Source organism: Thamnophis sirtalis, unplaced genomic scaffold (genome assembly GCF_051295495.1).
Source record: "Thamnophis sirtalis isolate CommonGarterSnake01/CBP01778 unplaced genomic scaffold, rThaSir2_p1.2 scaffold_7, whole genome shotgun sequence".
NCBI lineage: Eukaryota > Metazoa > Chordata > Lepidosauria > Squamata > Natricidae > Thamnophis > Thamnophis sirtalis.
Genome location: NW_028261387.1, coordinates 87,862,936 through 87,889,237, shown reverse-complemented (window position 1 = coordinate 87,889,237; position 26,302 = coordinate 87,862,936). Strand labels below are relative to the sequence as shown.

General features: G+C 44.2%; 1 protein-coding gene across 1 annotated transcript in view; it reads left to right on the top strand.

The window, feature by feature from the left end:
- The window catches only part of LAMA5 (laminin subunit alpha 5), a 226,944-nt gene extending 201,153 nt beyond the window's left edge, over nucleotides 1–25,791 (top strand). The window contains exons 65-80 of the mRNA XM_087720561.1: nucleotides 763–925; nucleotides 2,010–2,138; nucleotides 4,483–4,634; nucleotides 6,912–7,044; nucleotides 9,653–9,793; nucleotides 10,859–10,989; nucleotides 11,077–11,244; nucleotides 11,431–11,563; nucleotides 13,374–13,513; nucleotides 14,502–14,691; nucleotides 15,515–15,667; nucleotides 17,683–17,842; nucleotides 17,965–18,092; nucleotides 20,702–20,792; nucleotides 22,147–22,266; nucleotides 23,758–25,791. Coding sequence (XP_087576687.1) covers nucleotides 763–925; nucleotides 2,010–2,138; nucleotides 4,483–4,634; nucleotides 6,912–7,044; nucleotides 9,653–9,793; nucleotides 10,859–10,989; nucleotides 11,077–11,244; nucleotides 11,431–11,563; nucleotides 13,374–13,513; nucleotides 14,502–14,691; nucleotides 15,515–15,667; nucleotides 17,683–17,842; nucleotides 17,965–18,092; nucleotides 20,702–20,792; nucleotides 22,147–22,266; nucleotides 23,758–23,903 — 2,278 coding nt within the window. The 3' untranslated portion in view covers nucleotides 23,904–25,791. The remainder of the gene's footprint in view (nucleotides 1–762; nucleotides 926–2,009; nucleotides 2,139–4,482; nucleotides 4,635–6,911; nucleotides 7,045–9,652; nucleotides 9,794–10,858; nucleotides 10,990–11,076; nucleotides 11,245–11,430; nucleotides 11,564–13,373; nucleotides 13,514–14,501; nucleotides 14,692–15,514; nucleotides 15,668–17,682; nucleotides 17,843–17,964; nucleotides 18,093–20,701; nucleotides 20,793–22,146; nucleotides 22,267–23,757) is intronic.
- Nucleotides 25,792–26,302: the final 511 nt, after the last annotated feature.

Genomic DNA, 26,302 nt, shown 5'->3' with positions numbered 1-26,302 from the left:
TAGTGAAGCATGCAAACCAGCATCTGCATTTCCTGGGATAGAGGAGGAGAACACATCTTACTCCTTCTATCCTGGCCACTTTTTACAGAGGCACAATTGAGAGCATTTTAACAAACTGCATCACTGTTTGGTTTCGTGGCAGCAGTGTATACGATAGAAAGTCCATACAGAGAGTGGTAAGGACAGCCGAGAAGATGATAAGAAGCTCTCTTCCCATTATTCAGGATACTGCTTATAAGTGCCATGTGCTTAGAGCTCAAAGCATTGTTAGAGACCACATATACACACACTTCACAATCTGTTTCTGTTGCTGCCCTCTGGGAGGAGGTTTCGAAGTATTTCTCTCAGGATTACCAGATTCTGTAACAGCTTTGTTCCCTATGCCATCCGTCTGGTAAACCTGCAAGATTCCTTTTTCTTGCTATGTACATGTACACATTTGAACTAGACTGTGTTGTTTCTCTGTGCCATAAAATATATGTGGGTATATGCATCATTTTGTATTTATTTATTTATCATATTTATGTAGTGTATATTGGAGGTGATGACGTTTTGAGAGCTGTATGCAATGAAATTTCATTTTAATGTATGCCATTAGTGTGCATTCAAAGTGAGAATAAACTTATTCTGTTATTCTATTCTAATGTTCCTTCCTCAAAATTCAACTAATACATGTTTTTTAAGTCTCCAAATTTTCAGTTTCTAGAACATAGCTGTGTAGATTGGGCATATCACTCACCCGCTCTTTCCTTCTTCTCAAAGATCTAAATCAACGGGTGATCCCTGGCTGACCGATGGCTCCTATTTTGATGGGACTGGATACGCGGAAATTACCTTTGAGAGCCAGCTGGGATCAATCAAACGCTTTGAGCAGGAGATGCGGTTGGTGTCCTACCACGGAATCATTTTCTTCTTGAAACACCAGGCAGGTGTCCTCATTTTCCCATGCTTTTTCCCAGATTAAAGCAGCACTATATACAATAAGGATGTGGTGGCTCAGTGGCTAAGACGCTGAGCTTGTCAATCAGAAAGGTCGGCATGTTGGTGGTTTGAATCCCTAGCGCCGCATAACGGAGTGAGCTCCCGTTACTTGTCCCAGCTTCTGCCAACGTAGCAATTCGAAAGCATGTAAAAATGCAAGTAGAAAAATAGGAACCACCTTTATTGGGAAGGTGACAGCATTCCGTGCACCTTCGGTGTTTAGTCATGCCAGCCATATGACCACGAAGACATCTTTGGACAGCGCTGGCTCGTGAAGTGGAGATGAGCACAGCCCCTAGAGTCGGGAACGAGTAGCACATATATGCAAGGGGAACCTTTACATTTATATACAGTAGGCAGGGGATGCGATGGCTCAGCGGTTAAAGACGCTGAGCTTGTCAACTAGAAAGCAGACAGCCCAGGTTTGAGACCCGAGCTCTGCACAACAGGGTGAGCTCCCATTCCTTGCTCTAGCTCCTGCCCACCTAGCAGTTCAAAAAGCATGCAAATGTGAGTAGATAAATAGGTACCACTTTGATAGGAATGTAACAGCATTCTGTGTGCCTTTGGGTTTTAGCCAGGCTGGACACATGACCACAGAAATTGCTTTTGGACACCGCTGGCTCCCTCAGCTGAGAAACCGACATGAGCACCGTGCCCTAGAGTTCAGGACTAGAGACCGATAGAGAAGCCTTTACTTTTAGGGATTTCATGAGCCACGGGGGCACAATGGTTAGAATGCAGTTCTGCAGGCTACGTCTGCTGACTGCCGGCTGCCTGCAATTTGGAAAGTTCAAATCTCACGAGGCTCAAGGTTGACTCAGCCTTCCATCCTCCCGACGTTGGTAAAATGAGGACCCAAATTGTTGGGGGCAATACGCTGACTCTGTAAACTGCTTAGAGAGGGCTGTAAAAGCACTGTGAAGCGGTATATAAGTCTATCGCTATTGCTATTTTAGATACAGAGTAGAGGGTTGACTTTTAGACTCCAAAACCCTGAAGGTGATTTGTCCTTTTTCCTCCCACAGAACCAGCTGCTGTGTTTGACTGTTCGAGACGGGAAGCTGGTGCTGTATTATGACTTTGGTGGAGGCCTGAACACGTCCCCTCCAAAGGATGGGGCCAACCTGGTGGTTAGCAACAACGCAAACAAAGCGGTAATGACCCCACTGTCTCTTTCAATGTTGGATCTTGGGGCAGAAGTACGTCCTTTCATTCTTCCTGCAATGAATTGGGGATTTCAGATTTCAATGGCCACAGAATGGCTGTGACTGACTTCAAATTACGAGTAGTTCTCGACTTACAAAAAAATTGCTTAGCATTCATTCAAAATCAGACAGGGTCCGCAACTTCGGAGTCCTCCTGGACCCACAGCTGACCTTTGAACATCATTTGTCAGCTGTGACCAGGGGGGCATTTGCCCAGGTTCGCCTGGTGCACCAGTTGCGTCCCTACCTGAACCGGGAGGCTCTCACAACAGTCACTCGTGCCCTTGTGACCTCTAGGCTGGAATACTGCAATGTGCTCTACATGGGGCTGCCCTTGAAGAGTATTCGGCGACTTCAGCTGGTCCAGAATGCAGCCGCGCGAGCGATCGTGGGTGCACCTCGTTTCACCCACGTAACACCTATCCTCCGCGAGCTGCACTGGCTGCCTATTGGTCTCCGGATACGCTTCAAGGTGCTAGTTGTCACCTACAAAGCCCTTCATGGTATTGGATCTGGGTACTTGAGAGACCGCCTACTGCCGATTACCTCCACTAGACCGATAAGATCCCATAGATTAGGCCTCCTCCGAATTCCATCAACCGGCCAATGTCGACTGGCGACTACTCGGAGGAGAGCCTTCTCGGTGGCTGCTCCGACCCTCTGGAACGAACTCCCCCGTGGAGATTCGTACCCTCACCACCCTCCAGACCTTCCGCGTAGCCCTGAAATCCTGGCTGTCCCGACAGGCCTGGGGCTAAAGACTCCAACCCCACTCGAATAGTATGACTGTTGTGCTTTTTTAATGATATATTGTCTTCATGTTTGTAACTTGTTTGTCCTTCCCTCCCCCTGAATTGTGAGCCACCCTGAGTCCCCTCAGGGAAAAGGGCGGCATACAAATAAAGTAAATGAAAAAATGAAATGAAAATTACGACATCACTGAAAAAGGTGGCTTAACAACCGTTGCAGCATCCCAAGGTCATGTGATCAAAATGAAGTGACTTGGCCAACGGCCTATGCAGGCAATCCTCTAGTGAAAACAGTTGAATTAGTGACCATTCAAAATTACGCGATAATTCCGCCCCACTCAAGTGTTTACGGCAAAGACCCGAAATTACAAAAGTTTCAGCAGCACTGCAAAACTCACCCTATTGGCCCACGGGACTAGTTATTGGGGGGGAACTGGATTTGTTTAAGGATGACATGATTCATTTAACGACTGCAGTGATTCACTTAACATTGTGGCCAAAAAGGGGCGTAAAATTGGGTGTGGCCCAATTGGCAACCATCTGTCTTAGCAATGGAAATTTGGTTTTAATTGGGGTCGTAAGTCGAGGACTTCCTGTATCCAGTGTTCTGACCTAGGCTTCCCAAGAGCATGAAGCCGACTCCTCATCCCGATAAAACCCCTTTTATTTAGTTGAAAGGGAATTGCTCTCCAACGAAGTCCCGGCAAATAGTCTTTCATGAGATTTCACAACTACAGACCTTTTATCAGGCTTGGAGAGCTGCCAGGCCGATATCTTCCAAACGCCACGCTGTAGCAGCAATTACTTGGCAAGAAGTCAGGAACAGATCTTTACCCTGATGAATTGAACTAATTGTCTCCTGCAAACTCCCCTCCCCTTTCGCTCTTCTTTACTCCCTCTGGGAGGGGCCATTCACCATCCACCTGTGCCTTTAGTCCCGAGTCGTCCCTTGTTCCTTGGCTCTCCCCTTCTCCTGGAAGCTCTGCACATGGGCACATCAGGAACAGGCTGCAGCTGTTCTTCTGCCCCACTGATCTCGGACTGAAGGCAGCTGATAACTGTCAGACGGTTCTGGCCCCATATCTCCCTCCGACACAGAACCCTCATCAGAGCCTTCCCCAGACTCCAGGACTGGCCTATGTTCCTCCCCAACCTCCTCACTGTCTGAGTCTGCCACCAGCTCCACTGGCCACTGGCGGGCCACAACATCCAGTTCCAATCCACTGAATCGAGCTTTGGAGAATAGGTTGACTCCCCCTCCCTCTTCTTTGCGTCAGCCCCTTAGATATTGGAAGACTGCTATCATGTCACCCCTAGTCCTTCTTTTCATTAAAGAAGACATACCCAATTCCAGCAACCGTTCTTCATATGTTTTAGCCCCCAATCTCCTAATCGCCTTTCTTGCTCTTCTCTGCACTCTCTTCTAAGAGTGCGCTGGTCTCCTTAGTTTAGGTTGCAGATACTTTGAGAAGAAGGTCTTGAGTGAAACCACCTCTTTCATGAGTGAGCAGTTCCATGGACATTTCTGCTTGGTCTAATTCCAGATCCAGCTGTTTCTCATCAAAATGGGTACCAAGGATCGCGTTTTGGTCCGTCTGGAGCAATCGACCATCTTCATGATTGAACAAGAAAACATTCTGCAGGGGGCTACCTCTTATTATTTAGGGGGTGTGCCCACCTCCGTCTTGCCCGAAAAGTAAGATTTTCTCAAAATTCACGATTGCAGGTGGAACCTCGTTTCCTTGTATCTACAGTTTTTATTGTGATGTCATGTTTCTAGGCTCAGCTGCGGTCAGGAATTCTTTCAATCTTTGTCTTCCAGGGGTGTCAAACTTGATTTCATTGAGGGCTGCATGAGAGTTGTGTTTGACTTCAGGAGAGCAGGGGGGTGGCCAGCTTAACATCACTTGTGTCGGAGGTGTCAGGGTTCTGACGGATGCCATAATTCTGTGATGGCAAACCTATGGCACACGGAGGCCTCTCTGCCAGCACGCGAGCCGTCGCTCAGCTGAGCTCCACCAAACATGCCTGCGCCGGCCAGCTAATTTTCGGTTCTCTGCAAAATACTATACAAGCCATTGAGAATATAATATATACATCTAACAGGAAGAGGAAGTGTTCACAGGAGCAGATAGACGTAAATCCTAGAGAGGCAGGAAATGCATCATTGAACAATGGAGATGAATGCTAGAGAGGAATAAAGCTGCATACAAGGCCGATGTATAGCACCTGTAACAGCTTAGGCATGCAGGGGAGCGGGGATGTGCCCCCTTTTTTGGTCCCAGGAGGCTTCAGGGAGGCCTGCTAGGCCCAAAACTGGATGTGGGGGGGAGGGGTCACATGCGCATGGGGTGGGGCCTGCACATTATATTGTGGGCTTGTGCGCGTGCATGCACTTTCAGCACACAAGAACAAAAAGTTTAACTATCACTGCCCTAATTAATTCATGAATTCAAGAGCAGGCCAGGAATGCTTTACGAATTGATGGGGCACCTGTGGTGATCAGATAGGACTTCCCTCAAACCTTTCCTCACTCTCATTACAATCTCCTTCCTTCCTTCCTTCCTTCCTTCCTTCCTTCCTTCCTTCCTTCCTTCCTTCCTTCCTTCCTTCCTTCCTTCCTTCCTTCCTTCCTTCCCTTCTTTTTCCTTCCCTTCTTTTTCCTTCCCTCTTCATTCTAATTTCTTCTTCCTTCCCCTCTTTCCTTCATGTTTACTTATTATGTTTACTCTTTACTTCTTTTTTCTCTTGCTCTCTTCCCATCTTCCCTCCTTTTTCTCTGTCTTTTCCCTTTCTCCTTCCCTGTCCCTTCTTGCATGCTCAAATGCAAAAGGAGAAACGTTTCTCCTTTTGTTTTGTTTTCAGTTTGTTTTGCCAGTCCTCTGCCAACAAAAACGGAGCTCGGGAGGGCTGTGCGTGACCCTGTTTTCGTCTGCAACGGCTTCCTGCAGCCTTCTGCCAGTGAAAACAGAGCTTGGGAGTGCTGGGCGCTGCCTCCGCGAGCTCCATTTTTCCTGGGAGAGGCACCGTGGGCCAGTCATTTGCTGTTTTCAGGACGGCCCTGGACCGGATCCAGCCCAGGGGCCTTGAGTTTGACACTGGCTGGTGTATTCAGCCTTTCCCTTTCCTTTCATTCTGCTTTGGGTGCTGGGATTTATGGAAAAGGAACATTTGTTGGTCGTTTTGTTCCTTCTGCTCCTTAATCAGTGGTGGGATTCAGCCAGTTTGCACCACTTTGGGAGAACCGGTTGTTAACTTTCTGAGGGTTCACTGACAAAAGGGCGAATGACAAAACCGTGCCCGACTAAACCGCGGTGACAAAACCGCGTGTTCTCAAGCGCTCCGACGAATGAGCGCTGAATCGCGCCGACAACAGCACGGCGACAGAAGCACGCTGTAAAACTAAACCTAAACCTAACCCTAAACGTAACCCTAACCCTAACCCTAAACGTAACGCTAACCCTAACCCTAAACGTAATGCTAAACCTAACCATAAACCTAACCCTAACCCTAAACGTAACGCTAACCCTAACCCTAAACCTAACGCTAAACCTAACGCTAAACCTAGCCCTAAAACTAACCCTAAAACTAACCCTAAACCTAAACCTAGCCCTAACCCTTACCTTAAGTTAAATCGGCTTTCTGTTGACGCGCTGTTGTAAAGCGCCCTTCTGCCTCCGTGCTGTTGTCGCCGCGTTGATGACGTCGCGGTTTTAGCAACGCGGTTTAGTCGGGCGCGGTTTTGTCATTCGCCCTTTTGTCAGGTCACGCTTTCTGAGCAGCTTGGCAAACTGGTTATTGGAAGAAATCATTAGGGCAGAGAACCGGTTGTTAAATTATTTGAATCTCACCACTGTCCTTAATCCACCCATCTGCCCAAATCCTCTCCACCTTCTACGTGCTTTCTGATACCCCTCCCAGTTCTAAAGAGATTGAGCCTTTAAAGACCCGAATATCCTTGCATGTTTTTCAGGCTCAAGAAGCTATTCCCCAAAGGAGGTTCCATCAGAGGCTGCATGAAAGGACTGAAAGCTCTGGGGAAATATGTGGACTTAAAACGCATGAACACCATCGGAGTCAGTTACGGCTGCACTTTGGACCTCCTGGTAAGACGATGTATCTATGGACCTCTTTATTGTAGCACGCAGCTGGAGCCGCGGTGGCGCAGAGGTTAGAGTGCAGTACTGCAAGCTGCTTCTGCTTGCCTGCCGGCTGCCTGCAATTTGGCAATTCAAATGTCACCAGGCTCAAGGTTGACTCAGTCTTCCCTCCTTCCGAGGTGGGTCAAATGAGGACCCAGATTGTTGGAGGCAATAGATTGACTCTGCAAACTGCTTAGAGAGGGGTGTAAAGCACTGTGAAGTGGTACATAAGTCTAAGTGCTATTGCTATTTGGAAAAAGGCAGCTTTGTTAGGATAGGTAGACCTCTACTTCCGACCGTAATGGAGCCTGCCCATCACAGTTATTAGTCGGTAAGGTCATTTAGTGAGGCTCCCACATGATCGCCTCGCTGAACGACCACTCTCCTGGCCATTCCAGGTGCAGTCTCTAAACAAACAAAGCGAAAGAGAGATGCCTGCTGAAAGAGGACAGGCAGCTGTGTTGTGTTGTAGAACTGCCCCGCTGGGTGGGAGAAAGAAAGCACAGATCCCAATGAACTGAGCTTCGTTTCAAGCTTGAATTTCTCCACCACAAATGCACTGGATCCCCTCTGATTTATATGCTAGAAAGTTATGCTTTCTTTCTTTTTTAATGCAAATTTATTTGATCATAGAAAATAAAGTATAAAATAGTCAGACAAGCAAATAAAATGAAACAAAAGAAAAACATCTATTCAACCCTAACAACAACCGCAAAGAAAACATGTATGAAAAAATAGGGAAAAATTGTCAATTAAACATTTTATATGTAGAATCCACCCTGTAGGCTGAAAGAAAAAAAGCAGTAAATTCTGCTCTCCTTTTACAGACAGACAGACGGACAGACAGACCGAGATAGATAGACAGACAGACCGAGATAGATAGACAGACAGACCGAGATAGATAGACAGACAGACCGAGATAGATAGACAGACAGACCAAGATAGATAGACAGACAGACAGAGATAGACAGACAGACAGACCGACCAACCAAGATAGATGGATGGATAGATGGGTGGATGGATGGATGGATGGATAGATGATAGATAGATAGATAGATAGATAGATAGATAGATAGATAGATAGATAGATAGATGATAAATTAGTAGACAGATATAGTAGATAGATAGATAGATAGATAGATAGATAGATAGATAGATAGATAGATAGATAGATAGATGATAAATTAGTAGACAGATATAGTAGATAGATAGATAGATAGATAGATAGATAGATAGATAGATAGATAGATAGATAGATAGATAGATAGATAGATAGATAGATGATAAATTAGTAGACAGATATAGTAGATAGATAGATAGATAGATAGATAGATAGATAGATAGATAGATAGATAGATAGATAGATAGATAGATGATAAATTAGTAGACAGATATAGTAGATAGATAGATAGATAGACAGATAGATAGATAGATAGATGATAAATTAGTAGACAGATATAGTAGATAGATAGATAGATAGATAGATAGATAGATAGATAGATAGATAGATAGATAGATAGATAGATAGATGATAAATTAGTAGACAGATATAGTAGATAGATAGATAGACAGACAGACAGACAGACAGACAGACAGACAGATAGATAGATAGATAGATAGATGATAAATTAGTAGACAGATATAGATGATAGATAGATAGATAGATAGATAGATAGATAGATAGATAGATAGATAGATAGATAGATAGATAGATAGATGATAAATTAGTAGACAGATATAGTAGATAGATAGATAGATAGATAGATAGATAGATAGATAGATAGATAGATAGATAGATAGATAGATAGATAGATGATAAATTAGTAGACAGATATAGTAGATAGATAGATAGATAGATAGATAGATAGATAGATAGATAGATAGATAGATAGATAGATAATAGGTAGTAGGTAGGTAGGTAGGTAGGTAGGTAGGTAGGTAGGTAGGTAGGTAGATAGATAGATAGATAGATAGATAGATAGATAGATAGATAGATAGATAGATAGATAGATAGATAGATGATAAATTAGTAGACAGATATAGTAGATAGATAGATAGATAGATAGATAGATAGATAGATAGATAGATAGATAGATAGATAGATAGATAGATAGATAGATAGATAGATAGATAGACAGACAGATAGATAGATAGATGATAAATTAGTAGACAGATATAGTAGATAGATAGATAGATAGATAGATAGATAGATAGATAGATAGATAGATAGATAGATAGATAGATAGATGATAAATTAGTAGACAGATATAGATGATAGATAGATAGATAGATAGATAGATAGATAGATAGATAGATAGATAGATAGATAGATAGATAGATGATAGATAGAGATAGATAGATAGATAGATAGACAGACAGATAGATCATTAAACGCATCTTCAAAAACCATCTGTTATTGTATCTAGCACGTAGAAAATCCACAAACGGTTTTGGCAGTCATGGCATCATAGCTAACCATTCTGTTCTTCTTGGTAGCCCCGGGGTTTGGGGTTTTTTTTGTTCGGTCTAAGGAAACCCCACTTCATTGGGTGTTGCACCTGTCCTTTTCCAGGTGGCTCGTTCAGTGAAACTTCATGGCTCCGGCTACTTGACTCTCTCGCTGAGGAACGTCCCCCCGTTGCAAGACTTCTACACTGGTTTTAGCTTCCGTACCAGTCAGAGTCGTGGCTTGCTCTATCACCACGATACAAAGGTAGGCCGTTTGGGCCTTGAAGGAATTGCGTCCTAAAATAATAGTCTCCTGCATGTAGTATTGGCTGAACGGTGAGAAATAACTCCTAACTAACTGGCATCCAGAACTGTAAGAAAAGACAATGCTAAATGCTACTCTCACTATTTGTGTAACTGGAAAGATAGTCAGAATAATATTTTGCATTCTTAAAAGAGACAGATGAGGGGTTTTAACTAACAGTTGTAACTCAAGGAGGGAAAGTATACCTTTCCCCTAATATTTGTCCCACCTGAGACTCTTTTTATAAGACTTATCAACTTCACCCTTCTTTTATTAGTATCTATCTGTATCTTCCTATCTCTCTATGTCTATCTATCATCTATCTATCATCTCTCTGTATCATCTGTATCTATCTACCTATCTCTATCTCCCATCTTCTATCTATCTCATATCTCTAGCTATCTTTATCATCTCTCCAGGTATATCTTTCTGTCTGCCTCCCTTTATCCATTCATCCATCCATCCTTCTTCTATCATATCTGTCTGTCTGTCTATCTCTCTCTCTATCTTATCTATCAATCATCTATCATCCATCTCTATCATTTATCTATCTACCATCTATCTCTGTTATCTACATATCGCTTATCTCTAGCATCTTTATCATCTCTCTATATTTGTCTGTCTGCCTATATCTTCCATCCATCCATCCATCCATCCATCCATCCATCCATCCATCCATCCATCCATCCATCCATCCATCCATCCATCCATCCATCCATCCATCCATCTATCTATCTATCTATCTATCTATCTATCTATCTATCTATCTATCTACGGTATCTATCCCATTCATCCATCCTTCTATCATGTGAGATATTGTAAACTGGAAAGATTATGGCTTCTTCTGCCTTACCTTCATGAGTGTCCATGAGGGATGTCAATGACATCCTAATTGTTTTGAGCCACCCTTTAGGTACCTTTGAAGAATTGCACATTTTAACGCCCAACGAACTGCTTTCAAAGAGTCAAGAGTCAAAAGTTCTCCAGCAGCAATAGGTTTTCCTTTCTCTCTCTCTCTCTCTCTAGGATGGGAGCTGCCAGGTTTCCTTGCAAGATGGACGCGTGGCTGTCAATGTCCTGTCCACGAAGCTTACCACCAAGAACGCCTACGCTGATGATACCAGCCACTACGTGGCGATCTACAGCGATTCTGCAGGGTACCACTTTTTTGCATTGCACGTTTGTCTTGTCCGCTTCCCCAGTTGATCTCTCCATCTTGAAATATACAACATTGTACGTTGTAGGGTCCGGATGTATGTAGACGATCAGCTTCAGGAATCCACGGCAGGGCCGAATCGGGAGAGGAGGCAAAAGCGTGAAGCCGAGTTGGGCGTTTTTCACCTGGGTGGTTTGCCCAGCCCCAGCGACATTGGCAACCTTACGGGCTGCATTAGCAACGTCTTCATCAAGAGGTGAGCCAGGGCTTCAACCGTGTCCCCTTTCTGCCTTGCTCCAGCTTCCTTTCCTTCTTCGCACCACTTTAACTACTGGGCTCGTTGTGGTTTTGAATTACTGCAGATATTTTTGTACTTGTCAAAACGCATCTGCTGTGTTTTCCCCCTGGACAGCTGTTAATCTTCTTTTCCTTTCTGCGCTAGGAGATTGGAAGCCCAGGCAGTTGTGGATATGCAGCAGAGCACCGAGAGTTTTAATGTGACCATGAACTGCCCCCGAGATCGGCAACCCCAGCAGATGAGAGCGCCAGAAAAGAAGAGCAGGTGGAAACCGAAGGTGATGGAAATACAGTAGAAGAGAAGATGAGGGTGGAGGTTTGTTCTCCGAGCTTGTGGGTTGGTTTCCGAACGTTTCATTACCAAGCTAGGTAACATCTTCAGCGGAGTTTAAGGGATCTCAATGTCGATGTTCTTCTGCTTATAAGAGCTTCATATGGCACAAGGCTATCACAAGACCCTTACATAATGCAAACCGAAGATTGTATTCAGCAGGTTCTGACTAGTTCTGGAGAACTGGTAGCGGAAACTTTGAGTAGTTTGGAGAACCCGTAAATACTACCTCTGACTGGCCCCGCCCTCATCTATTCTCTGCCTCCCAAGTCCCAGCTGATCGGGAGGAAATGGTGATGTTGCAGTATCCTTCCCCTGGAGTGCAGAGGGAATGGAGATTTTGCAGTATCCTTCCCCTGGAGTGCAGAGGGAATGGAGATTTTGCAGTATCCTTCCCCTGGAGTGCAGAGGGAATGGAGATTTTGCAGTATCCTTCCCCTGGAGTGCAGAGGGAATGGAGATTTTGCAGTATCCTTCCCCTGGAGTAGGAATGCAATGGAGATTTTACAGTATCCTTCCCCTGGAGTGGGAACAGAATAGAGATTTTGCTGTATTCTGCCATGCCCACCAAGCCATGCCACGCCCACCAAGCCACACCCACCGAACTGGTAGTAAAAAAATTGAATCCCACCACCGCCCCCTCTATTCTCTGATCCATCATAAGACCCTCACCTGATGTGATCCACAGCTGACGTGATCTCTCCATCGCAAGATCTACTGACCACATGAAGCCCTTATAAGCCAAAGAACATCGACATCCCCTAAATTCCACTGAAGATGTTACTTAGCTGTTGTGACTCAGCAGCAGTCTTCTGTGAGTCTTTTCGGGATGCAAGATTAATTATGCAGCTGGGGCTCATTAGGGACATATTCTGGGGATAAAAGGACGGATGGTGCCACGCCCTAGTTGCAGGAGTCAATGTTCCTTGGTTCGTTCAACATTGATTGATCAGCAGTCATGGTTTATGTAAGATACACTTGGAGAAGTGCTTTGTTTTCTGTGGTTCCACCACAAAACCGCGTTCGACTAAAGCGCGCTCGACGAAACCGCGTAGCTGACATCATCACAGCGCAACAAAAAAAGCACGCTGCGAACGCTAAAGCTAAAATTAACCCCTAAACCTAACCCCCCTAAACGTAATCCTAAACCTAACCCTAAACCTAACCCTTAACCTAACTCTAAACCTAACCCTTAACCTAACCCTAAACCTAACCCTAACCCTAACCCTTAACCTAACCCTAAACCTAACCCTAAACCTAACCCTTACCTTAACGTGAATCAGCTTGCTTTCAAAGCGCTATTTAAAGCACCCTTTTTTCTCCGTGGTCGCTGTTGTCGGCCTGCTGATGACGTCAGCGACGCGGTTTAATCGGGCGCGCTTTAGTGGAGCGCGGTTTTGTCGTGCCACGGTTTTCTGTAACCCTGATTCAAGGATACACTTGGAGAAGTGCATTGCGTTGTAAGAGTTTTTGTTTGGTATTCTGTTATCTGGTCAGAGACTGTATTCATGTTATTTTTGGGCTCGCAGCCAGTTTGAGCCAAGAACTGATAAAGAGAGTTCCTTTTAAGTTGTTTGCCTGTCGTCAGTTTAACGAGCGGAGAAGGGGGGACAGAACACTTAGCCTGGTAACGAAACATTCAGAAACCAACCCACAAGTTCGGAAAATGAACCTCCACCCTCATCCAATACCTGAACACCAGATATTCGCCACTATCAAATTCTGGACTGTGAATTACAAATTATGTCTCTCTGCAGCCCCCAAGCAAGGCGATGCTGAAAGACAAAAATTGCCACCTGCTTAAAGAGCCCAAAGCTATTAAAGATGCCTTCCAGTTTGGTGGATCCCCTGCCAGCCGCTTAGAGTTTCATAAAATACCAGGAATTTTACAAGAAAGGTAAACATTGAAAAGCGAAATGTATTTTTTCTTCTTGCTTGGAAAGTCTTTCTCACACTGAACTTCAGAAAAAATAAAAAATATAGGGAGGCAAAAAGTCTCAGGTCCTTGACTTAAAAACCACAATTGAGCCCAAATGTTTTGTTGCTAAGCCAGGTGGTTTTTAAATGAGTCGTGCCTCATTTTTCGACCATTTTTGCCACCATTGTTAAGTGAATCACTGCAGTTGTTAACTGAACCATGTGGTTGTTAAGTAAATCGGGCTTCCTCCGTTGGCTTTGCTTGTGGGAAGCCAGCAGATGAGCTGAGGTGATGCAGCAATCATGAATACATGCCTGGATTTTGATCACATGAAAAATAATTACTGTATTTTTCAGAATATAAGACACACCTTTTTCCCTCAAAAAAGAGGCTGAAAATCTGGGTATGTCTTATATACTGAACACAGCATTTTTTGCCTCCCGAAACTCCTCCCCCTTCACCAAAATGGCCATGCATAGCTTTTAGAAGGCTTTCAGAGAACTCCTGGGGGTTGTGTACGGCAGAAATGAGCAAAAAAGAGCCTGTTTTTGCCCCCCCCCCCCAGGCCCTAGCAGCACTCTATAAGCTTCCTAAAAGCTATCCATGCCCATTTTTTGCTCGTTTTTGTCCCCCACCCCAGGAGCACTCTACAAGCCTCCTAAGGGCTATTTGTTTTTTGAAAACAAAGGGCCCATTTCCACGGAAAATGGGCCGTTTTGGGGAGGTTTGCAGAGCGCAAATTTTTTTTTTAAATTTCCTCTTCAAAACCTTGCTATGTCTTATACTCTGGGGCGTCTTATACTCTGAAAAATACGGTATGCCATTTTTTTTTACTGCTGTCATAACTTTGAACAGTCATTAAATGAATGATAGTAAGTCAAGGAGAACCTGTACTCTATTCACTGATCATCTGAACTCCAATCCAGACTTAAGAAAGCTTGAATGACAGTCGATGCTTCTTCAACAGGTTTCATTTCTCCATGGAGTTGAGATTGAACTCCTCCAGTGGCCTGCTGTTCTACATGGCTAATGAATCCCTGGGCTCCTCCTTCTCCCTTTTTGTCTCCAACGGACGATTGGTGCTTTTGGCTGATACCCACCGACATAAACTGAGGCTCCGGACCAAAGAAAAGTACCACGATGGAAGATGGCACACGGTAAGGAAAGGGAAAATACAGTAGGCCCATTTTGTTAATCTTTTCTATGTCAAAATGCCTCAGTTTTCCTCTGGATTAACCCTGAGCAAAGACTGTGTTTCTGTTGATGAACTAGCATCAGATAGGATATGGCATCGACTCCTTGGCTAAATGGTTGAATCTGTTCTATTCTGTTCTATTCTATTCTATTTTATTCTATTCCATTCTATTCTTCTATTGCATTATATTCTATTTTCTATTCTATTTTATATTCTGTTTTCTATTCTATTTTATTCTAATTTTATATTCTATTTTCTATTCTATTCTATTTTATATTCTATTCTTTTATTCTAATTTTATATTCTATTTTCTATTATATTCTATTTTATATTCTATTTTATTCTAATTTTATATTCTATTTTCTATTTCATTTTCTATTTCATTTTCTATTCTATTCTATTTTCTATTCTATTTTATATTCTATTCTATTTTCTATTCTATTTTCTATTATTTTTCTATTCCATTTTCTATTCTATACTATTTTCTATTCTATTGTATTCTAATTTTCTGTTCTATTTTCTATTCTATTCTATTTTATTCTAATTTTCTGTTCTATATTCTATTCTATTTCATTCTAATTTTCCGTTCTATTTTCTATTCTATTCTATTTTCTATTCTATTTTCTATTTTATTCTAATTTTCTATTCTCTTTTCTATTCTATACTATTTTCTATTCCATTCTATTTTATTCTAATTTTCCGTTTTATTTTCTATTCTATTCTATTCTATTTTCTATTCTATTCTAGTCTATTGAAAAATCACATGCATCTCTGATCCTTTACAGGTCTTCTTCAGCAGAGATGGGAACAGAATTCAGCTGGTCATTGATGGACTGAGGTCCCTGGAGAAGTCACTGCCAACAGCTGTCGACTTCGGCATCTCGGGCCCCTTTTATGTGGGGGGAGCACCACTGGTCAAAGCCAAGGCTCATATACCAGTAAGGAAGCTAATAATCTACCTTGGGACCTGCTTGTTCATATAAGCAGACTCGCCCCTGATATGAAGAGAGAGAGAGAACTTTATGAATTGCACCCATTTCCTGGACCAGGAAGCCTAATCAGTCATTTGTGCCTTGTCACTTCCCTGCTGGATTACTGCAGGGAGTTGCCCTTGAAGACTATCCAGAAGCTGCAAAATGTAGCCGTTTGCATGCTTCTGGGCTCTTTGTAATTTCCCCTTGTTACATGAAGTACACTGGCTCCCACTTATTTTTAGGTGCAATTGAAAATTCAGGTCATCCTTTTTAAAAAGCCTACAAGGATCAAGGGGGGGGGCACCTGATCATACCAGATCAGGTGGGGTAGAGGCACTCCCAAGTTCCTCATACCAGATCAGGTGGGGTAGAGGCACTCCCAAGTTCCTCATACCAGATCAGGTGGGGTAGAGGCACTCCCATCATACCAGATCAGGTGGGGTAGAGGCACTCCCAAGTTCCTCATACCAGATCAGGTGGGGTAGAGGCACTCCCATCATACCAGATCAGGTGGGGTAGAGGCACTCCCAAGTTCCTCATATCAGATCAGGTGGGGTAGAGGCACTCCCATCATACCAGATCAGGTGGGGTAGAGGCACTCCCAAGTTCCTCATATCAGATCAGGTGGGGTAGAGGCACTCCCATCATACCAGATCAGGTGGGGTAGAGGCACTCCCAAGTTCCTCATATCAGATCAGGTGGGGTAGAGGCACTCCCATCATACCAGATCAGGTGGGGTAGAGGCACTCCCAAGTTCCTTGCCTTAGACATTGTCATCTGATGGGACTTTGAAGGGGCATCTTCACTATAGTTGCCTTGGCCCTTTGGAATGTATTTATTAGTCAAATTTTAAAGCTGCCTATCTGGAATCCCAATCCGTTTTAGCATTCTGGAAGGCCACAAAGACTTACGGTATTTTTCGGAGTATAACATGGAACAAGATTTTGAAGAGGCAAATTAAAAAATAAAGTTTTTACACTCTTCCCAAAACGGCCCGTTTTTCTCAATTGTTTTTTCTCAAAACAATGGCATGCTTATCCTTTAGGAGGCTTATAGATTGATCCTAGGGGCTGGGGGGGGGCAAAATTGAGCAAAAAATGGCCCATTTTTCACTCATTTCTGCCCTCCCCAGCCCCCAGGAACACTCTGAAAGCCTCCTAAAAGCTATGCACGTCCATTTTGGTGATGGGGGCGGGGTTTCCGGAGGCAAAAAATGCTGTATTCAGTGTATAAGACACACCCAGATTTTCAGCCTCTTTTTTGGGGGAAAAAGGTGCGTCTTATACTCTGAAAATTATGGTAGCTGTTCCTCAGTCCTTGGGCTAGGATGAGATTCAATCAGAGTCAACATGTCTATGGAGATTCTCAGTCATCCAGGTCATGGTTGCCCCAAAGGTGCTTTTTCAAAAGGCAGCTGGACTTCCTTTGTTTTTCCCTTGAAGATGTTTCACTTCTCAACCAAGAAGCTTCTTCGGTTCTGACTGAATGGTGGCGCCAGAACTGAAGAAGCTTCTTGGATGAGAAGCGGAACCGTCTTTAAGGAAAAAACAAAGTCCAGTTGCCTTTTGAAAAAGCCCCTTTGGATCAGATTCGACATGTTGGGTGGTCTGGTGCCTGGTGGGAAGGATTTTATTTGTTTTTATATTGTTCTTATTAGCATTCATAAGCTCACCCTCCACCACCACCCCGGATCACTAGGGGAGATAGGCAGCCATATAAGTTCTTCAAGTAATCCAGTGGTTCCCAAACTTGGCAACTTTAAGACTTGTGGACTTCAACTCCCAGAATTCTCCAGCCAGCAGAGCTGGCTGGAGAATTCTGGGAGTTAAAGTCCACAAGTCTTAAAGTTGCCAAGTTTGAGAACCACTGAAGTAATCCATTGTAAAAGAAAGCATGAAATTGTGACTTTGGGGGAAGTTTGGCCCTGGAAATGTTCAAATGCTGTTATTTAATTCAGAAGACCTTCTTCTTTTCTGCAGGATGCTTCTGCTACCAGCTTTAAGGGCTGTCTCAGGCATCTGAAACTGGACAAAAAGCCTCTGAATTCACCCTCCCGTGTGTTCGCTGTGACCCCTTGTTATGTGGGTCCTTTGGAAACTGGCGTTTTTTTCTCCATTGAAGGAGGATACATCACACTAGGTACTTTTTTAAGTGTCGCCTGTCCTTTCACACTTGGTCGTTCTTGCCATGTTCTTTCAGGATTGTTTAGTTTTAACTTTCGGTTCTCTCCCACAAACCTTTTGTGCTCTTCTCCCCCCCAGATGGGTCAGTAGCCATAGGTCAAGACTTTGAGATGACGTTGGAGATCCGACCACGGAGTTCATCTGGCCTGATATTTCACATAGGGAGAAAAACACACTATCTCAGGCTGTCTACTGACAGCCAAAAGGTAAATTAATTAATTTATTCATCGCTGGTTGGTTGGTTGGCTGATGAGCTTCTAATAGAGCCAAGGTGGCGCAGTGGTTAAATGCAGCACTGCAGGCTACTGCTAGATCAGCAGGTCAGCGGTTCAAATCTCACCGGCTCAGGGTTGACTCAGCCTTCCATCCTTCCGAGGTGGGTAAAATGAGGACCCAGATTGTTGGGGGCAATATGCTGACTCTCTGTAAATCGCTTAGAGAGGCCTGAAAGGCCTATGAAGCGGTATATAAGTCTACTGCTATTGCTATTACTGCTATTGCTAAGAATTTTTTAAATAGAGACCAATATCTTGAAAATACTTTGAAGGAAACCAGAACAATTGTCATATATGTTGTCAGGCCTGCAGCCGTATTTCTCTTGGATCTTTGGCCTGCCAGACTTTCTGTTATTCTGCTATGCCTTTTTCTATTGTGGGAAAATGGGATTGTACTGAGTTAGATGCTATGCAGCCATAACAAAATTCTTTCTAGAAAGCCAAGGTCATCCTTTGTCTTTTCACCTCTGCACCTGACTGGAACGGGATGGGTGCACCTGCCAGCATGGCAGTGGGAGATTGGACCATGTGATGGACTGGTGGGTGTGGGGGCAAGATCTTGAACTTTCAACTGGGTGGGGAAAACCTAGGAGCTTTCAAATTTGGGTTTTCCCAGATGTGCCAACATGGCTCTCTTCATCAATTGGAACTTTCAGCCTTGGACTCTGATTTACTTTTGGATGCTATTTGGAACCCTGACATATGTTCCTGGGCATGTGCAGTAGAAAAAAATGCACCATCCGCTGTTAAGGAAGAGCATGTTTCTAAATTTTGGCAGCTTTAAGATCTGTGGAGTTCAACTCCCAGAATTCCCCAGCCGGTCATGCCAAGAGTTCAGACTGGGAAAATGGCTATGGAAGATCTCCAGACATATTTGTTCCAAAGTGAATCTGCTCTTCCTGGAAGACCTGGGGGAGAAGACCTGATGAGGGAAACATTTCTGACATTGTGCTGGCCCGTCTTCTGTGGTACAACTTGCCTCCACATTTAAGAATTAGATTTAGATTTTAGATTTTATTAATATTTATAGGCCGCCCTTTTCCCTGAGGGGACTCAGGGCGGCTTACATAAAATGGGGAGGGGAGGGTACAGACAATAGACATAAAAATAGTACATAAAAGTAAATTAGTAAACAACATTCATTCATCATTCGGGTGAGGACAGATTATCTTTATCCCCAGGCCTGACGGGCTAGCCAGGTCTTAAAGGCTGTGCGGAAGGTCTGGACGGTGGTGAGGGTATGAATCTCCATGGGGAGATCGTTCCAAAGGGTCGGAGCTGCTACTGAAAAGGCTCTCCTCCGTGTGGTTGCCAGTCGACACTGACTGGCAGATGGAGCTCGGAGGAGGCCTAATCTATGCGATCTAATTGGTCGCAGGGAGGTAATTGGCAGGAGGCGGTCTCTCAAGTACGCAGATCCACTACCATGGAGGGCTTTATGAGTGACAAGTAGCACCTTGAAGCGCACCCGGAGATCGACAGGTAGCCAGCGCAGCTCGCGGAGGATAGGTGTTATGTGGGCGAACCGAGGTGCACCCACAATCACTCGCGCGGCCGCGTTCTGAACTAGCTGAAGTCGCCGGATGCTCTTCAAGGGCAGCCCCATGTAGAGCACATTGCAGTATTCCAGCCTAGAGAAGAATTATTTTCTCTTTACTCGGTTTCTGAAAAGAGGTGAAAAATTGACGGTAGAAGATGCTTTGAGGAGGCGCTAAGCTTTCTTTTATGATCCACTCTCCAACGCAGGGTGATAGACAAATATCAGTAATAAAAAATTAAAAAATAAATCAAGAGGCTACATTAGCAATAGCAAAAGCACTTAGGCTGATATACCACTTCACACTGCTTTACAGCCCTCTCTAAGGGGTTTGCAGAGTCAGCCTCTTGCCCCCAACAATCTGGGTCCTCATTTTACCCACCTGGGAAGGATGGATGGTTGAGTCAACCTTGAGCCTGGTGAGATTCAAACTGCCAAATTGCAGGCAGCCGGTGATCAGCAGAAGTAGCCTGCAGTACTGCACTCTAACCACTGCGCCAGCACAGCTCACATTGTATTAATAGCCACGAGGAGAAATTGTGGATCCGATGAAAGGCTGTGTTTTACACTTGTTTGTTTATATCCCACCATTATTATTATTTTTACAAATAACTCAAGGCTTGAACATATCCAACACACTTCCCTCCTGTTTTCCTTACAACCCTGTGAAATGAATTGGGCTGAGAGAGAATGACTGGCCCATGGTGATCCAGCTGGCTTTCATGGCTAAGGTTGGACTTCAACTCATGGTTCCTTGCTTTCTGACCTGGTGCCTTAACCACAAGACCAGACTGGTTGTCGGTTATAAATTTCATCTAATGGAAATTGAAAATATAGTAGTGGGGTAGATCTATAATGAACTGACTTTCTTTCTGAGAACTTCCTTGCTAACATTGTTCTTTTCACTGAAGAACCAACACTCTGACAGAATAAATCAGATTTTTCAGGGGCATCTTCCTAGTGCCATCTAAATAAACTTCTCCAAATCATTTCTCTGTATTAGGTTACGCTGGCCGCAAATACAGGAACAAAAGAGTTCTCCACTTCTGTGTCCCAGCCTTCCCTCTGCGATGGCCAATGGCATACAATCACAGGTGAGCCACTTTCCAACCCAAGGGATCTCACCTTTTCTTCTGCTGTCCCTTTTGGAAGGAGATATTCTTTGATATTCAGAGATTTTCCCCAAACTGTATCTATATATATAAAAGCCAAATACCACTCACTCATCATGAAATCTCCAGAACTGTAAACTCCAGAACTTAAAATTCGGCACGTATGTTCCTCTTGGCTTCTAGGTGCTCGCTAAGAGAGAATTTTTCGAAATGACCATCAGATCATCAATATTTCTTATACAGCATTATATTAACATGCGTCGATGCTAAGGAGTTAGACATTCTACTCTCCCTCCCCACCTGAAAGGCAGTCTGTTCCAACTGCCAGTTGTCTTATATTAACACGCTCTGATGCTAAAGAGTTAGACATTTTACTCCCCCTCCCCACCTGAAAGGCACTCTGTTCCAACTGCCAGTTGCCTTATATTAACATGCTCTGATGCTACCCCTTTGCTAGACCAGGCATGGGCGTGGCCAATGTGTGACTCATTCGGCCTGTGGGCTGGGAGTTTAGACATTCTACTCCCCCTCCCCATCTGAAGAGAACTCTGTTCCAACTGCCAATTGCCTTATATTAACACGCTCTGATGCTAAGGAGTTACACATTCTACATTACTTTTTAAACTTTAAGTGTCAATTTCTCAAGCCCAATCACATAGTTTTGTAGTGAAGCATGGGTATCCAGCTAGTATTCTATAAAATTCTCCTCCTCCATCCCCCATCTTACATTTATGTTTATTGACCATTACGGTACATGACAATACACTGAAGAGCCTAATCACAAAATAATATCTTTGTAGAACGGTGTTGATCAGTTCAGTTGAAGATCTAGTTGATATATTGAGTCAACATATTGTCTCCGTATATGGTGAATGGAGAAAAAACAAGTCCACTTAATTAGATTTAATGTTGGTAAATCAGTCGTCTGGATTTCATGAAACCTTTCCCCTCATCAAACGGTTGTTGATGGAGGCTAAAATTGGGCCGCCATGCTTCTTGGGGGACTTTGGAGTCCATTCAGATCCCATAGAGACGTCGGCTACTAATTAAAACATTATAACGTTTGCAAACCATGCATGTCCATCTGTCCTCATCTTTAAATAAAGACTAATCCTTTGTTGCTGGTCCAGCTCAGTATTCTTTGCTAATAAGAGGTCTCTCTTGTTGGTAATTAGAGGGGATGCAATCCAACAGTTATTGGGCAGCTGGTTGGGAAGAACTGAATCAGTAGCACTAGGCGGATTTTATTCTTCTCGCATATTCCTCTGGCATAAGGGAGCAAGTGGGGTTGCATGAATTATGAAATAGACCCACGCTATTTTGTTTTCCTTCATAGTCATCAAAGGAAGCAACATGATCCAACTGGATGTGGATACCAAAGCCAATTACACAGTGGGCCCAAACGAAGTCCAAGATACCTCGGATAAAGAAAGCATTCACCTTGGTGGAATGCCAGGTGAGTGGGCTGAGGAACTGGAGCATCCAGAGGAGTCCATTAAAGGGACATAATATCCAGATTATTAGTTTTCAAACCTTCTAGACCTATAGGGATGCGGTGGCTCAGTGGCTAAGACGCTGAGCTTGTCGATCGGAAAGGTCGGCAGTTCGGCGATTCGAATCCCTAGCACCGCATAACGGAGTGAGCTCCCATTCCTTGTCCCAGCTTCTGCCAACCTAGCAGTTCGAAAGCACGTAAAAATGCAAGTAGAAAAATGGGAACCGCCTTTGGTGGGAAGGTAACAGTGCTCCGTGCGCCTTTCGGCATTTAGTCACGCCAGCCACATGACCACAGGGACATCTTTGGACAGTGCTGGCTCTTTGGCTTTGAAACGGAGATGAGCACCGCCCCCTAGAGTTGAAAATGAACAGCACATATGTGCGAGGGGAGCCTTTACCTTTACCTTAGACCTACAAAGAGTCTAAAATGTACGAGGAACAATTCCTGGAATTAGATACAAAAGTCTAGAGGTGACATAACAGGGCTTCAGTATCTGAGGGGCTGCCACAAAGAGGAGGGCATCAACTTATTTGCCGAAGCACCTGAGGGCAGGACGAGAAGCAATAGATGGAAAGTAAGCAAGGAGAGAACCAATCTAGAACCGAGGAGGAATTTCCCTCCAGTTAGAACAATTGGTGCAACGGCTGACCTTCAGTCGCTGTGAGTGTTCCATTACTGGAACCTGCAAAAAGAGATTGAATGGCCATTCGTCTGAAATGGAATAGGGCTGTGATGGGGAACCTCTCACATGTGCCAGAGGTGGCATGCAGAGCCCTCTCTACGGGCACACGCGCCATCACCAGCTGCTCTTCTGGTTTCCAGTGGACTGGAAAACGGCCAGAAAAATGCCTCCAAAACAGAGCGTTTTTTGAACCATTTTCTGGGATGTTTTTGGCTTGAAAAAGGCCTGAAAATGGACCAGAAAATGACCAAAAATAGGCATGTGTGCACCATCCAGCTGGTCTTTGGGTTTCCGGCGTGTGCACATGCACACACACGCATGCATGTTCCGGTGCCAAAAAGGTTCGCCATCCCTGGTATAGTTTCCTGCCTAAGCAGAGTGTTGGACAAGACCTCCAAGGTCCCTCCCAACTCTGCTATTCTGTTAAATGAAAGAGGCCAGGGGGAGGAAGGAAGGCAGGAAGCAAGGAAAGGAAAGGGAAGGAGGGAAGGAAGAGAAAGGGAGGGACGGAGGGACTTGTGAGCAAGGCCAAAGGATTGCAGAGGGGATGGGGCAAAGCTAGCTTTTTCTGGACAAGCCACCTACTTGGAAAATTTGGACCCGGTTCCAACAAAAAAGAAGGTAATTCTGAATGTAATGAGCAGCAGAGATAAGGCTCAACTGGCTATTGAGGCTCCTTGATGCAAAAGTGACCTTAGCAAGATTTTCTCTCTCTCTCAAGTCCTCCTGGTTTCGGTGCATAAAAACACTTCGTTTTCCTTTTGCAGAAGTCGCTTCACTGCCCCACCTGCGCCACCCTTCCTCGTTTGTGGGCTGCATGAAGAATTTGGTGATCAACCGAAACCCAATTGACATCAGGCAAGCTGGCTCAACTAGGGGCTCTGTAGGGCTCAGCGGGTGCCCGACTGGGTAAACTGGAGCTTCCTGCCAGGTGTAAAATCGGAGCCACAGATGGGTTTGTCGGCCCTCCCAAAATACGGCGGACGTCTTCGTGATGCATCTCCTTGCCGACGAAAACACAGAGGGTTTCAATGAACACAAAGTGTATATAGAGAGCAGAGGAAGAGCTGTGGTGGGGTTCTCAGAGCTGTGCTCGTTAGCTAATTTGTAATATATTTGCACATTTCATTCAGTATATTGGCAGTAGGGTATTTCAAACAAGGCACATGGTGTGCGCTTTATAAAAATATTTATAATGGGTGGTTAGGCGGCTAAGGTGCTCCCTTGCACGAGTGAGAGAAGTCACAGTGATGCCTTAAGTAACAATTTCATCAAAATACACAAGGACCAAAATGTTTAAGCCTAGCTGTATAGCATGGAGCCCTTCGTGCTCTTAAGCTTGGTTGCGTTGTCTGAAGATGTTTCTGCAAGCAAGCCAAGTTTGGAGAGCACCGAGGATTCCAGTCCAACCCTCAGCTCTTCTCTTGATATCTTCGTATACATTTGAAAACTGCAGTTGTTCTAATTTTCCAGAGATTAAATTTTTCAATGGGGTGATGGCTGCAAGGGGGAAACAACCTGATACACCACAACGGCACATATATCTCCCCCCCCCCCCCGGATTTGAAAAATTGTTTTGTCTTTGCCAACTTCCTTAAAGAGATCAAGGAATGTAGCGGACGTTCCTTAATAAATTAGGTTTGCACATCGAGTGTGATATCATTAACATGGATCTGGGGTACTTTGCAGTTCAGGGTTATGAGATCCTAGCCAGTCCGTGATGACCGGCCATACGGTGGTTTGCTTAATAGCACCAAGAGTCTAGATCTAGGATTTAAGCGGATTTTGTGACTCCAGGCAAAAACAGGGGTGCTTCCTTCATGTTCGGTGCCGTTGCTGCAGCCTGCATTTCAGTGACATTACGGGAAAACATAGGTTTTGCTTTAAATAAGGAGGAACCTTCTGAGTGGACAATCAACCAATGGAACAGCTTGCTTTCCAAAGCTTCATCACTTGAGACTTTCAAGAAGAGATTGGACTGCCATTTGTCAGAAATGGTGTAGTCTCTCCCACTTGAGGTGGGGGGTGGGGTGAGGGTTGGACTAGATGACCTGTAGCAGTGATGGTGCGTCAAAATTTGTGTGCGCATGCTATTGCATGCATGTGCCCAACCCGCCTGCGCATGTGTGCAAAGCCCCCCCCCCACGCATGTAAGCACGAAACACACACCCTGTACGGGGGGGGGGGGGGGAGTTTTCATCCTCTCTAGGATCTGGAGGTTTTCGCCCCTCCGGAAGGACGAAAATCAGCTGGCCAGCGGTCACATATGCGCTGGAGCTGAGGGCTGCCGTGCCAGAAAATGTGGCACCTGTAGCATGTGTGCCATAGGTTCGCTATCGCGGACCTATAAGGCCCCTTCCAACTCTCTTAATCTGTTAAAAGTGATGTCCTCAGCTCCTTTCAGAAAAAAACCCTAATCCTTCACTCTTACTCCATTGCGTTGTCTTTTTCACTTTTAATATCACAACTTCTGTTTCCATCAGGTAACTTCACTTACTCCATTATCAAACCAGGTTCACTTGTGCACTTAGAAGCATCATTGTATGTTTATGTGTGTGTGTGTATATATATATAAATGTATATATATATATATCTCTCTCATCACATTGGGGAAGACAGCTCTGAAAAGAATTTTATTACTCGTCAGTATATTGGTTATTTTAATGCTGGGGTACATATTGAAAAGTGGATTTTAACTCACCCTGACTTTTATTTCAGCCACTTATTTTGGGTGCTGAATAAAGAAAGCAATATTTCTGTACATCATTGCTACATACTTCCAATAAAATTTCCTGATTGTTTTTTTCTTGTAAAATTTGTACACAGTGGCCTCAATGCAAAGAGGAGAATATGTTTGAGTGAATGCATTCATAGGATACCACGAAAGGGGATACAGGGCTTCCCAGTTTATACAATGTGAATTACATGCTTACAACCGAGTTGCTTGCAAGGGTTCCATTCTGTAACCTCCCACAAATATCAATATTTTTGCCAGCTATTTGTCACTCTCTAAGCCAGTGTTTCTCAACCTTGGCAACTTGAAGATGTCTGGACTTCAACTCCCAGAATTTCCCAGCCAGCATTCGCTGGCTGGGGAATTCTGGGAGTTGAAGTCCAGACATCTTCAAGTTGTCAAGGTTGAGAAACACTGCTCTAAGCCATAACCATTCTTAATCACCTTGTGTCATGCCCAGCCCACCCTTGGAGAGGTCTCTTTTGCAAATAGAGCTTTTAAGCCAGTTAAAAATACCTGGGTTTGTGATTTCTGTGAAAATATTCTGCTCAAAACAATTCCCCAGGCCCCACATTACC